Below are 21,331 nucleotides of genomic sequence, written 5' to 3' on the forward strand. Positions count from 1 at the left end.
TAGTAATGACTCTGACAGAGTTGTCATTTAATTCATTGAGCAGGTCATTCTGAGCTTTAAGTACTTGTTCTACCCGAGTAGTAATCATAGAGGCATGTTTACTCAGAAGCTTCAGATCATTGACATTTCTGTCTACACAAGCACTTAAATGACTAAGCATACGAGTACTTTGTTCCAAATGTCTGCTAACATAATCATTGAAACTCTATTGTTTGGCAACAAAGTTGTCAAATTCATCAAAGCATAGGCTAGCAGGTTTATCAAAAGGAATATCACTCTCATCAAACCTACGCAGAGAATTTACTTCCACTACCTGTATCGGGTTATCGAGACCATGGATCTCTTCGATAGGTGGTAGATATTTGACATCTTCAGATCTAATGCCTTTCTCTTGCCTAGATTTCTTGGCTTCTTGCATATCTTCGGGACTGAGGAATAGAATATCTCTTTTCTTCGGAGTTGGCTTAGGAGGTGGTTCGGGAATTGTCCAAGCATTATCATTGATCAAGATGTTATTCAGTAGAGTCTCAGCTTGTTCTACAGTTCGTTCCCTAAAAACACAACCGTCACAACTATCTAGATGGTCTCTAGAAGCATCGGTAAGTCCGTTATAGAAGATATCAAGTATCTCGTTCTTCTTAAGAGGGTGATCAGGCAAAGCATTCTGTAGCTGGACGAGCCTCCCCCAAGCTTGTGGGAGACTCTCTTCTTTGAGTTGAGCAAAGTTGTATATTTCCTGCAAGGCAGCTTGCTTCTTATGGGCAGGGAAACATTTCTCACAGAAGTAATAGACCATATCCTGGGGACTACTCACGCATCCAGGAGCAAGAGAAGTGAACCAGGCTTTAGCGTCATCCTTTAGAGAGAAAGGAAACAGCTTAAGGATATAGCAGTGGCGGATCTTCTCCTCACTCGTGAAAAGGGTGGCTAAATCGTGTAGTTTGGTAAGATAGGCTACGGCCGTCTCAGACTCATAACCATGGAAAGGATCAGATTCGACTAGAGAGATTACCTCAGGATCGACAGAGAATTCATAATCCTTATCGGTGATAAAGATAGGTGAAGTGGCAAACTTCGAGTCGTATTTCATCCTAGCTTTCAGAGATTTTTCCTTCCACTTGAGAAGTAATTTCTCAGTGTCATAGGCATCCTTACACGCAAGAAAATCCTCAGCTATCTCTCCCTCCATAACGTAACCCTCAGGTATATCAGGCAATTCATATCTAGGAGAGCTAGATCTAGCAGGAGCAAAAGCAGGTTCTATCTCAATAGTATCGGCAGTTTCAGAAGCATCACGAGCATTGGCAGTAACTCTAGCAATATGAGCATCAAGGAATACCCCTAGTGGAATATCAAGCAAAGTAGTATCTGTAGCAGTATCAAGCATAGCATCATCAGGCAAAATAGCATCTCTAGCATCATCATGCAAAGCAGTATCAAGCATAGCATCTCTAGCAGTATCAGGCATAGCATCTCTACCAGTATCAGGCATAGCATCAAGCATAGTAGCATCATAAGCATCATCAAGCACAGGCGACATATCAAGATTTCTAGCAGGAGGTGATGTCGCAAACTTACTCATAACTGAAGGTCAATCAAGTGTAGAGCTAGATGGCAGTTCCTTACCTCCCCTCGTAGTTGAGGGCAAAACTTTGGTTTTTGGATCTTTTAGATTATTCATAGTGATCAGCAGATATAAATCCCAAGTGACTCAGAGAATATAGCAATCCTCCCCGGCAACGGCGCCAGAAAAATGCTGCTAATGGCAGTCCCCAGCAACGACACTAGAAGAATGTTTTTGACATGTCCCTGACTTGATGCCTTCGCGACAATAGAGCCAGAACTGCTCCCAGTTGCTCAACAATTAGCAATTGTCTTGCAATGGCCCACCAGCGAGTGGGTTCGCGGCAGTTTTCGAGGGTAGAGTATTCGACCCACATTTGTTGGTTCACCAGGCAGGAGGTGAGAGGATACTCTCGAGTATTAGCAGCTGAATGTGTCAGATTCAACCACACCTGAAAGATTAGTATCTGCAAGCAAAGTATCAACAGCAAAGTAGTATGATAACAACGGTGCCAGAAACGATCTGTTGACGACAGACTATTCCTAACTGTTGTATCAATGGCGCCAGAAAAGTATTGTAGCGGGTAGCAGTAGTGTAACGAGTAACAACAGTGGCAAGGAACAACAGTTGTGACAGCGGTAGCAAGTAGCAACAGTAGTAACAGCAGCAGAGCAAAACAAGTAACAGCAGCAGTGGGACAAACTCGTAGGCAATGGGTCGGTGATTCATTTGGATGATATTCATCATGCAACAGTTATAACAAGGAGAGATATGTGGCTAGCTCCCGTTCGTCAATGTGATGTAGGCATGCATTCCGTGTGTAGTCATACGTCCTTAGGGAAAAGAACTTGCATGACATCTATTGTCCATCCCTCCCGTGGCAGCGGGGTCCAAAAGGATACTACGGGATATTTAGGTTCTCCTTTTAATAAAGAACCGGAACAACGCATTAGCACTTGGTGAACACATGAACTCCTCAAACTATGGTCATCACCGGGAGTGGTTCCGGTTATTGTCACTTCGGGGTTGTCGGGTCATAACACATAGTAGGTAACTACAACTTGCAAGATCGGATCTAAAACATAGATATATTGGTGACAACATAATAATTTCAGATCTGAAATCATGGCACTCGGGCCCTAGTGACAAGCATTAAGCATGGAAAAGTAGTAGCAACATCAATCTCAGAACATAGTGGATACTAGAGATCAATCCCCGTCAAAACTAACTCGATTACATGATAGATGTCATCCTACTCATCACCGCCCAGCGAGCCTACGAATAGATTACTCACAAACGATGAAGAGCTTCATGGAATTGGAGAGGGAAGAAGGTTGATGATGACGATGGCGACGATTTCCCCTCTCCGGAGCCCAGAACGGACTCCAGATATGTCCTCCAGATGAAGAACACGACGTGGCGGCGCCTCCGTATCGCAAACGCGACGAAATCTTCTCTTCTGATTTTTTTCTGGCGGAAGTGAATTTATAGAGCTGAGTTTGGGGGCGGCAGAGCCACGTGGGCGCCACAAGCTTGGTTGCCGCGGCCAGGGGGTGGCCGCGGCAACAGGGCTTGTGGCCCACTGGCCCATCCCCTCCGGTGGATCTTTGCGCAGGTATTTTTCATATTTTCCAGAAAAATTCTCCGTAAATTTTGAGGACGTTCCGAGAACTTTCATTTCTGCACAAAAACAACACCATGGCAATTCTGCTGAAAACAGCGTCAGTCCGGGTTAGTTCCATTCAAATCATGCAAATTAGAGAACAAAACAAGGGCAAAAGAGTTTGGAAAAGTAGATACGATGGAGACGTATGACATACCGAAGGACAAAGGGAATGACATACGGGATTATATGAATCCTTGGCACAGAGGTTCAACCGATAAGATCTTCGTAGAATATGTAGGATCCAATATGGACATCGAGGTCCCGCTATTGGATATTGACCGAGAAGTGTCTCGGGTCATGTCTACATAGTTCTAGAACCCGCAGGGTCTGCACACTTAAGGTTCAATGATGTTTTAGTATAGTTGAGTTATATGTGTGGTTACCGAAGGTTGTTCGGAGTCCCAGATGAGATCACGGATGTCACTAGGGTTTCCGGAATGGTCCGGAAACGAAGATTGATATATAGGATGGTTTCATTTGGTCACCAGAAAGTTTCGGGCATTACCGGCAGTGTACCGGGAGTGACGAATGGGTTCCGCATATTCACCGGGAGGGGCCCACCCACCCAGGAGTGAGTCCAGTGACCCTAGGGTGGCGCACCATCCCTTAGTGGGCTGGTGAGGTGATAACCCACAAGTATAGGGGATCGCAACAGTTTTCGAGGGTAGAGTATTCAACCCAAATTTGTTGATTCGACACAAGGGGAAGCCAAAGAATATTCTCGAGTATTAGCAGTTGAGTTGTCAATTCAACCACACCTGAAAGACTTAGTATCTGCAGCAAACTATCAGTAGCAAAGTAGTGTGATAGCAACAGTAGCAACAGTAACAGTAGCAGCAGTGACAGCAGTAGCGGTAACAGTAGCAGCAGTGACAGCAGTAGCGACAAAGTAACGTAGCAAGGACTAGTAGGAAAAACTCGTAGGCATTGGATCGATGATGGATAATTATGCCGGATGACATTCATCATGCAACAGTTATAACACGGAGAGATATGTAACTAGCTCCAGTTCGTCAATGTAATGTAGGCATGTATTCCGTATATAGTCATACGTGCTTAGGGAAAAGAACTTGCATGACATCTATTGTCCATCCCTCCCGTGGCAGCGGGGTACTAATGGAAACTACGGGATATTAAGGTTCTCCTGTTAATAGAGAACCGGAACAAAGCATTAGCACTTAGTGAATACATGAACTCCTCATACTATGGTCATCTCCGGGAGTGGTTTCGGCTATTGTCACTCTGGGGTTGCCGGGTCATAACACATAGTAGGTGACTACAACTTGCAAGATAGGATCAAGAACACACATATATTGACGAGAACATAATAGGTTCAGATCTTAAATCATGGCACTCGGGCCCTAGTGACAAGCATTAAGCATGACAAAGTAGTAGCAGCATCAATCTCAGGACATAGTGGATACTAGGGATCAATCCCCATCAAAACTAACTCGATTAATTGATAGATCTAATCCAACCCATCACCGTCCAGCAAGTCTATGATGAGATTACTCACGAACGGTGAAGAGCATCATGGAATTGGCGATGAAGGAAGGTTGGTGATGAGGATGGCGACGGTCTCCCCTCTCCGAAGCCCAGAACGGATCCAGATCTGCCCTCTAGAGGAAGAACAGGTGGTGTCAGCGCCTCCGTATCGTAAAACGCGATGAACTCTTCTCCCTGATTTTTTTTCCGAACGAAAGGGACTAAATAGAGCTGGAGTTGGAGGCGGCGGAGCCCCGAGGGCCCCATAAGCGTGCTAGGCGCGGCCAGGGGGCTCCTCATGGGCTTGTGGGCTCCTCGCTCCACGCCTCCGGTTGATTCTTGCGCCAGTATTTTTTATATATTCCACAAAAAATCCTCGTAAATTTCCAGGTCATTCCGAGAACTTTTATTTCTCCGCAAAAACAACACCATGGCAATTCTACTCAAAACAGCGTCAGTCCGGGTTAGTTCCATTCAAATCATGCAAATTAGAGACCAAAACAAGGGCAAAAGAGTTTGGAAAAGTAGATACGATGGATACGTATCAACTCCCCCAAGCTTAAAGCCTTGCTTGTCCTCAAGCAATTGAGTTGACAAACTGAAAGAGACAAAAGAAAAACTTTTACGAACTATGTTTGATCTTGTTGTTGTAATTATGTCTAACTCATATTCAGATTTTCAGCAAGATCATAAGCTAACCACATAAGCAATGACATTTAGGTCTCAAGAGGAACTCATATCAATGGCATAATCAACTAGCGAGCAATAATAATGAGTTTCAAACGTCAACACTTCAATCAAAACAATCATGAAGCAATATGAACAGATGGTATCTCGCTAGCTCTTTCTGAGACCGCAAAACATAAATGCAAAGCACCTTCAAAGACCAAGGGCTGACTGAACATTGTAATTCATGGCAAAGAAGATCCAGTCACACTCATACTCAATAACAATTAAAAGCAAAGCATAGAAATGACAGAGGTGCTCTCTAATTGGTGCTTTTATAAGAAGAGGATGACTCAACAGAAACATAAATAGATAGGCCCTTCGCAGAGGGAAAGCATTGATTTGCAGAGGTGCCAAAGCTCAAGCTTTTAATACAGAGATAAATAATTTTGGGTGGCATGCTTTCATTGTCAACGCGATGACCAAGAGTTTTCACCATCTTCCATGCTACACATACTATAGGCGGTTCCCAAACAGAAAAGTAAAGTTTTGACTCCCCCACCACCGATCAATCACACTCCACGACTAGCCGAATACTCGGGTGCCGTCCATACCAACAACAATCCAGGGGAGTTTTTCTTGCAATTTTCTTTTCGATTTGAGCATGGAACTGGGCTTTCCAATTACCGCCCCCTTTCTCGTGAGTGATAGTGAATAAACACGTATCGAGGATAACACGCCTAGCATGGAAGATACTGATCGCCCCTTGTCGCCTCATGAGCGGTTCGGGCATGCAAAACAGATTATTTCTTGAAGGTTTAGAGAGTGACACATGCAAATTTACTTGGAACGGCAGGTAGATACCGCATATAGGTAGGTATGGTGGACTCATATGGAACAACTTTGGGTTTATGTAAGTGGATGCACAAGCAGTATTCCCGCTTAGTACAAGTGAAGGCTAGCAAAAGACTGGGAAGCGGCCAACTAGAGAGCGACAACAGTCATCAATATGCATTGAAATTAACCAACATTGAGTGCAAGCATGAGTAGGACATAAATCACCATAAACATGAATATCATAGAGGCTATGTTGATTTCTTTCAACTACATGCGTAAACATGCGCCAAGTCAAGCCACTTGAATCATTCAAAGGAGGATACCATCCTATCATACTACATCATAATCACCTCATAATTCATGTTGGCAATCAAGACAAACCATTATAAGCTCCTAGCTAATTAAGCATGGCATCAGAAACTATGATCTCTAAGTTGTCATTGCAAACATGTTTCTCTCATAACAAAGCTGAATTAGGAACGATGAGCTAGTCAAATTTACAAAAACAAAATAGATCGAGTTCATACCAGCTTTTCCAAGCTCAGTCACTTCATCATATATCATCATTATTGCCTTTCACTTGCACGACCGAATGACGTGAACAATAATAAGAGTGTTCGTGCATTGGACTAAGATGGAATCTACAAGCAAACACAAAGGAGAAGACAAATTAATATGGCTCTTTGATAGATAAACAGATATGCATACGAGAGCCACTAAACATTGTAACCATGGTCTTCTACCTTGACCCAAAGAAAAAGAAAACTATTTACATGGGAAAGCTCCCAACAAGCAAAAGAAGAACAGGAAATCTTTTTGGGTTTTCTCAAACTAGACAAACACGCGAGAAGAAAGTGAGAAAAATAAATAAACTAGCATGGATGATACAATGGAAAGGTGTGAACACCGACTAACAAAGTGAAAGTGTGAGCATGAATATAAAGTCGGTGAGAAACATGTACTCCCCCAAGCTTAGGCTTTTGGCCTAAGTTGGTCTACTCCCAAGGAGGGAAATAACCGGCTCTGGGGTACTCCGGAGTGTACTGAGGGTGCCACTGCTGGGTGAGCTCCTCTAGCTCCCACTGATAAACTGGCGTTTGGTACTCGACTGGTAGCTCGGGCACGGGCGCCTGTGGTGGCGCTATGCCCCAATATGCATAGATGTCCGAGGGCATAATAATGTACCTGCCTAGATGAAGATTGAACAAAGAAGGAGCAGGCAAGGTAATAGTCTCACGAGTACCCTGACTAAATAACATGTTATAAATCATCCTCTTATTTATATCTTTATCAAGAAATTCATGGCGAACCATGCTATCATAATCTAGATATCTCTCAGGAAGAAGAATCTCTTCTTCCTCGTGCAGTCTAATAGGTATCTCAAAATGTCTAGCAAGACGGGTAGCATAGATAACTCCATGAACAACGCCTTTAGAACGGTTCGTGTTCAACCGTTGATCCACTATAGCGCCCAAGCTATAAGTTTTATCATTATAAAGGGCTTCACGCAAAACCGCAAGATCTGGGGAGCTAAGGGCCCCAGCTTTCCCACGGCCAATCAAACATTTTCCCACGAATAATGAGAAGTACCGAAGCACGGGAAAATGTATGCTACCAGGTCTAGCGCAAGACACTCCTCTCTCCTCTCCTACAGCAATAGTATCAATGAAAACCTCCAAGTCCCGTGGACGAGGTTCATGAATATCCCCAACATAAGGTAATTTGCAGACATTGCAAAAATCCTGAAGTGACATGCGCTGGGGGATATCATATAGCTTGAACTCAACCATAGGAGGACTCTTCCTTGGATAGAAATTAAAGCTTTGCACGAAAATATTGGTGAGGAGGAGGTATTGCGGACACTTATCTTCAACGAAGGCGGTAAGGCCTGCGTTCTCCACCAAGTAGTAAAAGTCCTCATAAAGTACGGCGGTGCGTAAGAACACATCGCTTGGCCACTCGCACGCTCGAACTTCTGCAACTCGGGGGACCAGATACTTGGGTTTCTTCTTCTCATTTTCATCATCCTTAGGGTCATGACTTGAAGAGCCTCTTAGGAACCTCCTCATCTTTTCCTTTTTCTTTCTCTGAAAATTTCTGAAATTTTTAGTGACTCTAAGGAAAAGTGAACAAGTCCCAACGAAACTCATAGCAACTACTCCGACAAGTGCCTAGAGGCCATATCACGCATCAAAACTACTTGAGACCAGCTAAAATTAGCATGCAAAGCTCAAGGACAGGGTCACCAAGGCAGCAAAAATACGCAACGAATAAGGCACCAGAGCAAAAACTAATTGGACTAATGGAGGAGTCACATACCGAGGAACAATTCCCCCAAAACAGTTTGGTGAATGGGGCTTTGCACAAGGAGATCGAAAATCGCAGCAAGAAGAGCAAGAACACGGGGTTTGAGCTGTAGAATGAATTTTTCTAGAGGTAGGAGAAGGAGATGGGAGCTGGAATAAGTGGAGGGGGCACGTGGGCCTCACAAGCCTGGTAGGCGTGGCCAGGGGGGTGCCCGCGCCTCCTCGGCTTGTGGCCCAGTGGTGCATCCCCCTGACTAGCTCTCCGTCTCAGAATTTTTAAAACATTCCATAAAAAATCATACTTGATTTTTAGGGCATTTGAAGAACTTTTATTTTCGGGACACTTTTCTACGGGATGCATGAAGCAGAAAACAGGGAAAACTAAAGCTAAATCTATCATTTTCCTTCTAAACAACCGAAAGTAAAGGTTTGGAACAGAGGGTTGTGACTCCTAGATTCATCCATCTCATGGTCATCAAAAGAAATCCGTCAATGAGGTTGATCAAGTCTCCTTGACAAACTTTTTTCGAATCGCATAAAACCGGAGAATTTTCGAATAGTCACTAGGTTACCTCAATGGGGATGTGCATATCCCCAACAAGCAAATCATACTTCATCTTAACAGTAGGTATAGGGCATTCAAAGTTCCCAATAAGAATCGATGAAGTTTTTTCAATAGCATTGATGCAATGTACTCGATATTGTTTCTTCGGAAAGTGCACCGTATGCTCATTACCATTGACATGGAAAGTGACATTGCCTTTGTTGCAATCAATAACAGCCCGTGCAGTGTTTAAAAAGGGTCTTCCAAGGATGACAACCATGGCATCATCCTTGGGAATATCCAGAATAACAAAGTCTGTTAAGATAGTAACGTTAGCAACCACAACAGGCACATCCTTGCAAATGCCGAAAGGGAAAGCAGTTGATTTGTCGGTCATTTGCAGGGAGATTTCAGTGGGTGTCAACTTGTCCAATTCAAGTCTACGATAAAGAGAGAGAGGCATAACACTAACACCGGCTCCAAGATCGCATAAAGCGGTTCTAACATAATTTCCTTTAATGGAGCAAGGTATAGTGGGCACTCTAGGATCACCTAGTTTCTTAGGAGTTCCACCCTTGAAGGTGTAATTAGCGAGCATGGTGGAAATCTCAACCTCAGGTATCCTCCTCTTATTAGTCACAATAACCTTCATGTACTTAGCATAAGGAGACATTTTGAGCATATATGTCAAACACATTTGCATAAAGACAGGTCTAATCATTTCAACAAATCGCTCAAAATCCTCATCATCCTTTTTCTTGGATGGTTAGGGAGGAAAGGGCATGGGTTTCTGAACCATGGTTCCCTTTCTTTACCATGCTTCCTAGCAATGAAGCCATTCTTATCATATCTCCTATCTTTAGGTTGTGGGTTATCAAGATCAACAGGTTCAATCTCCACATCCTTATCATTGCTAGGTTGAGCATCATCATGAACACCACTATCGATATTATCACTAGGCTCATGTTCATCACCAGATTGTGTTTCGGCATCAGAAACAGAGACATCGTTTGGATTCTCAGGTGTAACAGCAACAGGGTTGCTAGCGTGCAAATTCCTATCATCTTTATTTTTCTGTCTAGGATGACTAGGTGCGTCAGTGCTAACTCCTTGAGAATCTTGTTCAATTCTCTTAGGATGACCCTCATGATACAAAGGTTCCTGGGTCATTCTACCGCCTCTAGTGACGACTCTAACAGAATTGTCATTCAACTCATTGAGCAAGTTATTTTGAGCCTTAAGTACTTGTTCTACTTGAGTAGTGACCATAGAGGCATGTTTACTCAAGAGCTTAAGATCATTGACATTTCTATCTACACAAGCACTTAAATGACTAACATACGAGCATTCTGTTCCAATTGTCTGCTAACATAATCATTGAAACTCTTTTGTTTGGCAACAAAGTTATCAAATTCATCTAAGCATAAGCTAGCCGGTTTATCAAAAGGAATATCACTCTCATTGAATCTACGAAGAGAATTTACCTCTACTACCTGTGTCGGGTTATCAAGGCCATGGATCTCTTCGATAGGTGGTAGATTTTTGACATCTTCAGATTTAATGCCTTTCTCTTTCATAGATTTCTTAGCTTCTTGCATATCTTCAGGACTGAGGAATAGAATACCTCTTTTCTTCGGAGTTGGCTTCACAGGTGGTTTGGGAATATTCCAAGCATTCTCATTGCACAAGATATTATTCAATAGAATCTCAGCTTGTTCCACAGTTCGTTCCGTGAAAACACAACTGGCACAACTATCTAGGTGGTCCCTAGAAGCATCAGTTAGTCCATTATAGAAGATATCAAGTATTTCATTCTTTTCAAGAGGGTGATCAGGCAAAGCGTTCAGTAGCTGGACGAGCCTCCCCCAAGCTTGTGGGAGACTCTCTTCTTCAACTTGCACAAAGTTATATATTTCTGCAAGGCAGCTTGTTTCTCATGGGCAGGAAAATATTTCTCAGAGAAGTAGTAGATCATATCCTGGGGACTATGCACACAACCAGGAGCAAGAGAAGTGAACCAAGTCTTAGCATCATCCTTTAGCGAGAAAGGAAAGAACTTAAGGATATAGTAGTGGCGGATCTTTTGCTCACTCGTGAATAGGGTGGCCATATCATGCAGCTTAGTAAGATGTGCTACAACCGTTTCAGACTCATAACCGTGAAAAGGATCAGATTCGACCAGAGTGATTAACTCAGGATCGACAGAGAATTCATAATCCTTATCGGTCACAAAGATAGGCGAAGTAGCAAACTTAGGGTCGTATTTCATCCTAGCGTTCAGAGATTTTTCTTTCCACTTGCGCAATAATTTCTCAAGATCATAGCTATCCTTACAAGCAAGAAAGTCCTCAGCTATCTCTCCCTCCATAACATAACCCTCAGGTATATCAGGCAATTCATATCTAGGAGAGCTAGTTCTAACAGGTGAAATAGCAGGTTCTACTTCAATAATCTGAGCAGTTTCAGAAGTATCATCACATTCAGCAACAACTCTAGCAATTTGTGCATCAAGGAATGCACCTCGTGGCAAAGCAGTATCAAGCAAAGCATCATCACAAGCATCATGGATAGCAGAAGTAGCATCATCAAGCACAGGTGACACATCAAAATTTCTAGCAGGAGGTGATGTCGCAAACTTACTCATAACCGAAGGTGAATCAAGTGCAGAGCTAGATGGCAGTTCCTTACCTGTCCTCGTAGTTGAGGGCAAGACTTTAGTTTTTGGATCTCTTGGATTCCTCATAGCGATCAGCAGACGTAAATCCCAAGTGACTAGAGCTATGCCTCCCCGGCAACGGCGCCAAAAAATAGTCTTGATAACCCACAAGTATAGGGGATCGCAACAGTTTTCGAGGGTAAGTATTCAACCCAAATTTGTTGATTCGACACAAGGGGAAGCCAAAGAATATTCTCGAGTATTAGCAGTTGAGTTGTCAATTCAACCACACCTGAAAGACTTAGTATCTGCAGCAAAGTATCAGTATCAAAGTAGTGTGATAGCAACAGTAGCAACGGTAACAGTAACAGCAGTGACAGCAGTAGCGGTAACAGTAGCAGCAGTGACAGTAGTAGCGGCAAAGTAACATAGCAAGGACCAGTAGGAAAAACTCGTAGGCATTGGATCGGTGATGAATAATTATGCCGGATGACATTCATCATGCAACAGTTATAACATGGAGAGATATGTAACTAGCTCCAGTTCGTCAATGTAATGTAGGCATGTATTCCGTATATAGTCATACGTGCTTAGGGAAAAGAACTTGCATGACATCTATTGTCCATCCCTCCCGTGGAAGCGGGGTCCTAATGGAAACTACGGGATATTATGGTTCTCCTTTTAACAAAGAACCAGAACAAAGGATTAGCACTTAGTGAATACATGAACTCGTCATAATATGGTCATCTCCGGGAGTGGTTCCGGCTATTGTCACTCCGGGGTTGCCGGGTCATAACACATAGTAGGTGACTACAACTTGCAAGATAGGATCAAGAACACACATATATTGACGAGAACACAATAGGTTCAGATCTGAAATCATGGCACTCGGGCCCCAGTGACAAGCATTAAGCATGGCAAAGTAGTAGCAACATCAATCTCAGAACATAGTGGATACTAGGGATCAATCCCCATCAAAACTAACTCGATTAATTGATAGATCTCATCCAACCCATCACCGTCCAGCAAGCCTACGATGAGATTACTCACGAACGGTGAAGAGCATCATGGAATTGGCGATGAAGGAAGGTTGGTGATGACGATGGCGATGATCTCCCCTCTCCGGAGCCCAGAACGGACTCCAGATCTGCCCTGCAGAGGAAGAACATGTGGTGGCGGCGCCTCCGTATCTAAAACGCGATGAACTCTTCTCCCTGATTTTTTTCCGGACGAAAGGGACTAAATAGAGCTGGAGTTGGAGGCGGCGGAGCCCCGAGAGCCCCACAAGCCTGCTAGGCGCGGCCAGGGGGGCCCGCGCCTCATGGGCTTGTGAGCTCCTCGCTCCATGCCTCCTGTTGATTCTTGCGCCAGTATTTTTTATATATTCCACAAAAAATCCTCGTAAATTTCCAGGTCATTCCGAGAACTTTTATTTCTGCACAAAAACAACACCATGGCAATTCTGCTGAAAACAGCGTCAGTCCGGGTTAGTTCCATTCAAATCATGCAAATTAGAGACCAAGACAAGGGCAAAAGAGTTTGGAAAAGTAGATACGATGGAGACGTATCATGAGGCCAGCCCAATAGGGCCATGGCGCCACAAGGGAAAGATACCAAAGAAAGGAAAAAGGAAAGAGGGAGGTGGGAAGGAAGGAGTGGACTCCTTTCCCAAACCGAATTGGGGTGGGAGTCCACCTCCTCCTTCGGCCGGCGCCCTTGGGGCTCCCTTGAGCCCCAAGGCTAGCCCCTCCCGTCCTCCTATATATACTGGTGGTTTTAGGGCTTTTGACATACAACTTTGCCACCTGCAAATCAAACCTATACCATGTAGTTCTTCCTCTAGATCGAATTTCTGTGGAGCTCGGGCGGAGCCCTGCAGGAGTAGATCATCACCACCACCGGAGCACCGTCACGCTGCCGGAGAACTCATCTACTTCTCTGTCTCTCTTGCTGGATCAAGAAGGCCGAGATCGTCATCGAGTTGTACGTGTGCTGAATGCAGAGGTCCCGTCCGTTCGGCGCTAGATCGGAACGGATCGTGGACAACGGTGATTTGAATCACGAAGTTGTACCACTACATCAACTGCATTTCTTAACGCTTCCTGCTTAGTGATCTACAAGGGTATGTGGATCTAATCTCCTCTCGTAGATGGACATCACCATGATTGGTCTTCGTGTGCGTAGGAATTTTTTTGTTTCCCATGCAATGTTCCCCAACATCATCATAGCACTTTCCAAAGATGGAAGTGGTAACTATGGAGTGTCGAACCCATAAGGAGATAAAGGTAAGATCAATATTCTCTCAACTCCTATATGCCACCGATACGACTCTACATACACCGAACATTTGCTTCTATCTAGTAACGAGAAATAAAACTGAGTTGTGGGTATAAAGAGGATAGATTGCATGACAATGGGGAACTAAAATATGAAAATAGTTGCTACAGAAAATAGAGTTAGAAAATATTACAATATGTTAGAAATTGCGAGTGTGGAATAATGATGGTATGGTGTGCGGAATCATCCTAGGCAATTGATAACGAGATCGGTAATCATTCTTGCAATTTTATATGAGGGAGATGCATGAGCTAACATACTTTCCGTACTTGGACCATATGAACTTATGATTGATTCTCTAGCAAGCATTCGCAACTACTAGAAATCATTAAGGTAAACCCAACCATAGCATTAAACATCAAGTCCCCTTTACTCCCATTTACGTAAACAACCCCTTACTCGGGTGTAAGCTTCTGTCACTCTAGCCACCCACTGTAAGAGAATCATGAACATATTGTAACACCCTCCAACATGAATCCTTCACGTGTGCGCCTCACGGAAGGCACCTTAGGACAACACCAAAATAAAACATACACTCAAACCAATGAAGATCATCAATCAACCCAAAGGACAACATAAATCTACTGAAACATTATAGGATGGCAACGCATCATTCAATAATAATATGTGGCATGAAACACCATATTCAAGTAGGGGATTACAGCAGGGTGCAGGAGAGTGGACCACCATAGATAGATGAGGGAAGGTGATGGAGACGATGATGTTGATGAAGACGATCACCGAGACGATGGTTCCTCCAGCAGCACTCCGGCGCCACCGGAAGAGAGGGGGAGAGAGTCTCCCCCCTTAGGCTTCCTTCTCCATGGCCTCTCCCTCATCTAGCAAGAGGTTCTCCCTCTGGTCCTTGGCTGCCATGTCTCCCGGAGGGGCGAGAGTCCCTCCGAGATTGGATCTCTCTCTCTCTCTCTCTCTCTCTCTGTTTCTCTCCTATTTTCGATCTTGTTTTCTGGCCCTTCACCGTTTCTTAAATATCGAAGATCTGCAACATCGATTGGGCTGAAATTTTGAGGGTATTTTTATCGGGAAAATATCTTTCTTGCAGCGAAAGAAGGCCCCCAACTGACTTAAGGGGTGGCCACAAGCCATCAAGGCACGACCACCCGTGGTCGCGCCCTGTTGGCTTGTGAGAGCCTCGGGCATCATGTGGCGGTGATTCTTCTTCCCAAAATTCACATATCTTTCAAAAAAAACTTTATAAATTTTTATTACGTTTGGAGTCCGTTTGATATGGGTTTTCTGCCAAACAAAAAACACACAAAAAATAGGAACTAGCACTTGGCACTGGATAAGTAAGTTAGTCCCAAAAAATAATATAAAATGTTGCCAAAAGTATAGGAAAGTTGTAGAATATTGGCATGAATACTTCATAAATTGTCGATGTGTTGAAGATGTATCAAGGCATCATGAGAAGATGAATATGCCAAGTCGAGTTCAGTTAATGGAGGGAGAAGCATAGCTCGGAGATGGAGAGGTCCTTAGCGCGAGCAAAACAACAAGGAAGGAGAATGCCGGCTCTGGATCAACACATACAACGACAAAGTAGAGCACATCGTCATCTAAACACCAAAAACCCCGACATGACACATCCGCCCAGCTCCAATGTCAAAGAAGTCCCCTGCCTCCTCGCCTGGCTCAAAAGGCGCCACACCATTGACAAGAGGAGCAATTCTCCCTAGAACCTGGGAAATAGTCGTCGACAGGCTGCAGCTGGAAAGAAACTAGCACACCCAACAAGCCACCGAAAGATCACCAAGATCAAAGCACTGCCGAATCCCACGGTCCGGTCACGAAAAAGGAAGATATGCCAAAACGGACGGCGACGAGCAACAACTAGATCTCCCTGGAGGACGAAGAGTACCAAATTGGAGTCACTGAAAGAGGGGCTCATGCTCTCACGCGGCGCTGAAAAGGGTCTCCGCAGGAGGGGAACCCGATCCCCTCGTGCCCGGAGGAACAACAGTCTTGGCAGGACACCCCACAGCAACCCGGAAAGCTCTTGAAAAGCGATGGACCACTTACGAAGTCCCCGTCGTCGTGGGAGATTAGCTATCGCCGCCGTTGGACAAGAAACACATCGTCGAGCAGCCCCACGCCCATCAAGCTCCCAAAAACGCCGCCTTCGGGAAGGACGCGACGCCAAAGGTGTCGCCGCCGTCCAACTGCGTTGAGGATTTCTCCCGGCAGGCAAGGGGGAGGAGTGGAGGAACAAACCAGATTAGCGCCTCCAAGGAAGGGAGCGGCGCCTTCGGGCATCACCACCGTCGAGATCGACGGGGTCGGCTGGGGATTTCTCTCGGTCTTCACTTCCCCGCCACCCACACCCCCACGACGTGAGAACCGACGCCCCACGATGTAGCAGATCGGATCCGTCCGGGGCAGGGCTCGCCCGATAACATAGGAGGCAGGGGTGGCCAGATCTGGCGCCACCAATAGTTAAGGTTGCTGGTGCACCAGGGCTCACGTCCTTCGGTTCGCTCGCCGTCCACACGACGAGGTCGCCGACCCACGCCCACGCCACCACCTGCCTAGGGCCGGTGACGCCACTTCGACCGGGATCGTCGCCCCAGAGCATGCAGCCCCCATGCAGCAGATGCAAAGCGGCGAAGGCCCAACCGCCACCTTCATCGGCAGCGTCTCGGACTTGCCCGACGAAAACCTCACGTGGCGGCGAGGGGGGAAGAGGAGGCAGGGGCGATGGCGGGGGTAGAGTTTGGAGCCCCCGAGTAGCCCGGGAGGGGGCGACGCGAGGGAAGGGGGGAAGATCTGTTGTAGGGTTACTCTCAAAATATTTCATTCTACACGCTCGACCGAGGGCACATATCATACGTCGACGGGAACTCGCATAAAGCCTGGCTTGTAGCCCTTTCCTACATGGGGTGCCACGTATGTATTTTGTGGGATTTTTAAGTTTGTGTATGAATGTGTTAATTTCATATAAATTGTTGTACCACGAGTGCAATTAACCCTTTTTAGCACATGCCTAGGTATAATGTGCATGCAACCGAAAGAAAAGGAGTCACGGGCAGGAGTAATTATAATGGGAGAGCGAGGGTTGTGATTAATTAGGCTAATTAATTCATGCATGCCTTATTTTGATGGTGTTTCAGGACAAATAAAATTGCCTGTGAGCCTAACACACCGGACCGAAGGGAGTATCACATATGTTACTTGCACTCTATGTAGTCTTAAATAGAATTGGATGCCTCCGGTCATAAAAACAAACATTCGCAAGTTTGGTTTATCGATCATCGTTGAAGACGCCCTTAACCTTTGAATCAAACATGACAAAGCATTTAAGAAACAAAACTACTTGAGTACCAACAGAAGGGGATTTTACTATAAATCGAACGTCGGATTTTTGGGCATGGCAAATGAAACCCTTGAGATGGCAAATTCTGTTTCCGCGAAATTACGACGAGAACGGCAACTTTTCTTTTCAGTTGTTCATAAAAACCGTCCAAATTACCATGCTTAAAACCCGTTGTTAGATTCTTAGCATTTTTCTAAAAAAATATCTACTCATCAAAGCAGAGAAGGGCAAAATTAATAAATTTGATCCAGGAACGAAAGTATTTTACAAACTGAATTATGTTTGAAAAAATTTCACCCAGCTGATCTTTTTGTGTGGCGTTTTACAAAGACGTCACACAACAAGATCAGCTGGATGATTCTTTTTCAATAATAATTCAGTTTGCGAATTAGTTTCGTTTTTGGGTTAAATTTTTTCACTTTGCCGCAGATAGGAAGAAGAGAGAGAGGGGGAGGGGCATCATTACTGGGCCTGGTGCTTGCGCTCACATCAATCATCATCAATGATGCGCGCAAAACCATTTGATGCTCTGCCCTGCCACTGCCCTGCCACCCTCCTCCCACGTCAAGCTGACCCACGTTGCTTCCCCGCGCCACCATCCCCAGCTGGAAATCACTCCCCCCCGCCCCGGTTCCGTTTCCCACCGCACGCACGGCGCCGCGCTCGCGCGGGAAATCCGGAAGGGGAGTGGCGTCGTACTGCGCCCCAGGGTGGGTGTCGCCCGTCCGTCCGTCCGTCAGTCCTTCCCATCAGATCAGAGCGCTTCAATACAACCACCCCCGAGAGGGCCGAGGGGAGACGACTATTGCCATCGCCGCACCAGCAGCTCCTCCCCCCATTCCGCCTGGGGGGGCGCGCTAGGGTTTCCTTCCCGCTCTCCCCGCCTCGCCGCTCACCAGGGGCTCCCGGTCGGGCCGCCGCCGGGGCCTCCTCGCCGCTGGGGGCTCCGGCCGGCCCGCGCTCGCGGGATGCGGCCGGTTCCGAGGTACAGAAACGCCCTCTCGCGCTGCAGCGTGATGCTGTTTTTTTTTTAATCCTCCGCTGGACCCCAAGTCTGCGCCGTGCGGTGGTTTTTGGGGGTGGCGTAGATTGCGATGAGCTTTCGAGTGGAATGCGCGGCGTCGCCGGTGGTTCTAGGATCTTCCATTTCTGCGAACTGAGACGGAGCGCCGCCGGATCAGGCCGGCAATGTTGGTGCTCCGATGATGTTTTAGGGGTAATAACCTACCTCGGATCGTCTCTAGGTGGATTTGTGTGACAGCGTTGTCTCTGTACTGACCCCTCAGGGAGTTGCTGCAACTAGTAGTACTCTGTTATTTGTAGACTTGTAGTGGATCCTGAAAGAGTTCTGCATCAGTGCATCTGGTATTTGCAGTCAACCGTGTGATCTATATAGCTGCGGGTTACAAGGTCAAATGCTAGTTGCTCTAGTAGTTGATTGGCACAATAGGTAATCATTACTCGATTTCCTTTAGTTGAGCTTGGAGATGTTCAGTCTGTGATGCCCTCTCAGGAGGTGGGAATGTTTGTCCTGCAAAACACTATTGGAAAATGCCCTTGTTAATCTGGTAAACCAAGCATGGACGATGTGAATGTGCAATCCTGGCAGTTTCTCTGCTTTGTGAGCATGGCGCACATTCTGCTGTGGTGAACGTTCTCTGCTTTGTTAAACTGCAGGGTGTGCATGAGCCTACTCTTAACTTCCTGTGTTGTATATGAATCTAAAGAATCTAGAGCATTTCGCACATCACCTCACCCTAGGTTCACATCTGATCTGACGTGTAGTTAACTATATAACGAGGTGTTTTGCATATTGTTTCTTGGTGGTGGGGTTGTACATGCTACCATCAATGGCAAATATTGCGAGATAATATGCCATCATATGGCCTTTGGTACACTTACCTTTGATAGTTCTATGCAGTCTCACAATATGAGTGAGCTTTGTGATGTGATTGAAGATGCAGCTGTGAATGGCCTTTGTTAATGGTAAAGACCATAAAAGCAGATAATGAAACTTGATAATTTGCATCTTCAAGAGAAAAAAACTATGGGGACTATTGGTTTAATAGTTGCTTTTACTTTTGTAGTCATAAATACAAGCGGAATATATGTCAAATTTTATTTCTCCTTTTCTCTTTTTTGCACTTATGATAAGAAGAGTTAAAGTAACTATCGGGACATCAATCTTGCACCCAATCGAGTCATTTTACATGCATCCATTCACTTGGCTATTCCAAACTAGAGTAAGAAATGTGGTAAAAATATATTCCAGAATCCAAAAAGGACTGGTCGTGGCATGTGAAAATTATGATAATAGCCCTTATTGTATTGTATCAATGAGGTGTTGAGGTTGTTAGTTACCTATTGACTGTAATGGAATTGGACAATTCAAGTCAAGTGATCAAATGATCAAGTCGTCTAGTGATCAAATGATCAAGTCGAACTTAACCAGTAAAGTTCTGAGGTTGTGCTTCTCCTGGACCTTACCTAAATTTGAAATCATTAGTTGTTACACTGATGGTTTGTAGGATTTTTCAACAGCAGATTACTTCCGCAAGCTTGGTAAAAACCTTGTCTGTGTGATGCCCTTGTACCATATAGTCCAAGCTACATCTGGGCATGGGCAGCCCGGCCCGAAAAACCTGGACCGGGCTTGGGCTTGAAAATCGGGCCCAGAAAGCAGTTCGGGCCGGGCTCGGGCCTGCAAAAACGGTGATTTACACGGGGCCTGGCCCGGCCCGGAATTCACCTTTTATGCCCACTCAGGCCATGCTCGGGCCTGATTTTACGTTTTTTGGGCCGGGCTCGGGCTTGAGATTTCCAGTTCAGGCTTTGTAAAGCCCGGCCCGAAGCCTGGCCCTGCCCGGGATATGCCCAGGTTTAGTCCAAGCTAACATGATGCCTTCCAGTAGAACGAATAGAAACATTATTACTTTGACTGTCAGCACAAGTGGCCTCAAGTCCAGCAGAATTTCTTGTGTGAATTATTTTGTACCTGCTTATGCTTCTTTGTTTATCCCCATTATTCCTGGAGCTGCCTATTGCAAATGTCATTGTCAGTTATGTTTTTGTACACGGAATTGCTTGCTGTACTCTCTTACCAATACTATTAAGACATATCTGCTCTTTTGCAATGTAGATCAATGGGGAATGGAACCAAGGCTGCTGCTGATGTTAGGGAAGGGCAACTCATGCTCATGGATCAATGTCTTGCCGCCACAAGCCAGGCAGTTGTACATACTGCTTTTCGCTATGGCTTGGCAAACCTAACCTGAGGCTCCTCAGGCCAAAGACCCAGCGCAGCGACTCCTCGTAAGAGGATGCATTCGTCTGCACGTGCCCATCAACAACTCCTGCAACTATTCTCCACTAAACACCGATGACCTCTTCCGGGGCGCTAACCTGTCCTGGACGAGCTATGGTGATACCTACCTACGTATTGAAGTACCACTATATAACAATCACTGATCTTTCTTCCTTAGGTTCCCCTCGTCTTCACTGCGATTATCATTTGTTAGTGATTATTGCCACTAATATTGTGTAAGGGTTATTTTGGTTTGCTGTGAACCAATTTAGAAGCTGGGAAATTGGTGGATCATGGTACCATTTCGTACTTTTGGAAACTAGATGCATCTTCCGACTTCTGATGAATGAATGGATGAACGGTGGATTATATGGTGCTGCACTGCTTCCGAATGTTCGTGATTTGCTTGTGTGTTGAAATCTGATGATTTGGTACCCCATGAACTAATGGAAGGTTATGCTGCTGAGATCTGAGTTGTGTTGTTGTAGCCGCACGAAAAGGCCTTCTCTACTGTTGTTTGCTGTAACATTTGAATTGACGATAACCATTTACCATTGTTGCGAACTTCAGAACTTGTGATGCCTGTGTTGTAAGAGAGAATTCCTTGTTTGGTCCTTTTTTAAAATCTGATTCCC

General features: G+C 45.2%; 1 protein-coding gene across 1 annotated transcript; it reads left to right on the forward strand.

Annotated features, from left to right (window-relative positions):
* The first annotated feature begins 17,908 nt into the window (after positions 1–17,908).
* Positions 17,909–21,065, forward strand: LOC123449513. Its single transcript, XM_045126757.1, has 2 exons — positions 17,909–18,377; positions 20,532–21,065. The coding sequence occupies exons 1-2, from the start codon at positions 17,917–17,919 to the stop codon at positions 20,665–20,667; spliced, it is 597 nt and encodes a 198-aa protein (XP_044982692.1). The 5' UTR covers positions 17,909–17,916; the 3' UTR covers positions 20,668–21,065.
* Positions 21,066–21,331: the final 266 nt, after the last annotated feature.

This window comes from Hordeum vulgare, chromosome 4H, assembly GCF_904849725.1.
Source record: "Hordeum vulgare subsp. vulgare chromosome 4H, MorexV3_pseudomolecules_assembly, whole genome shotgun sequence".
Lineage (NCBI taxonomy): Eukaryota > Viridiplantae > Streptophyta > Magnoliopsida > Poales > Poaceae > Hordeum > Hordeum vulgare.

Bases quoted from the DNA above. Each gene is read 5' to 3' on its own strand.
- LOC123449513 (XM_045126757.1), top strand. From the start codon at position 17,917: ATGCTCTGCCCTGCCACTGCCCTGCCACCCTCCTCCCACGTCAAGCTG. The intron at 18,378-20,531 runs GTACAGAAACGC...TTTGCAATGTAG, and splicing joins GGGATGCGGCCGGTTCCGAG to ATCAATGGGGAATGGAACCA.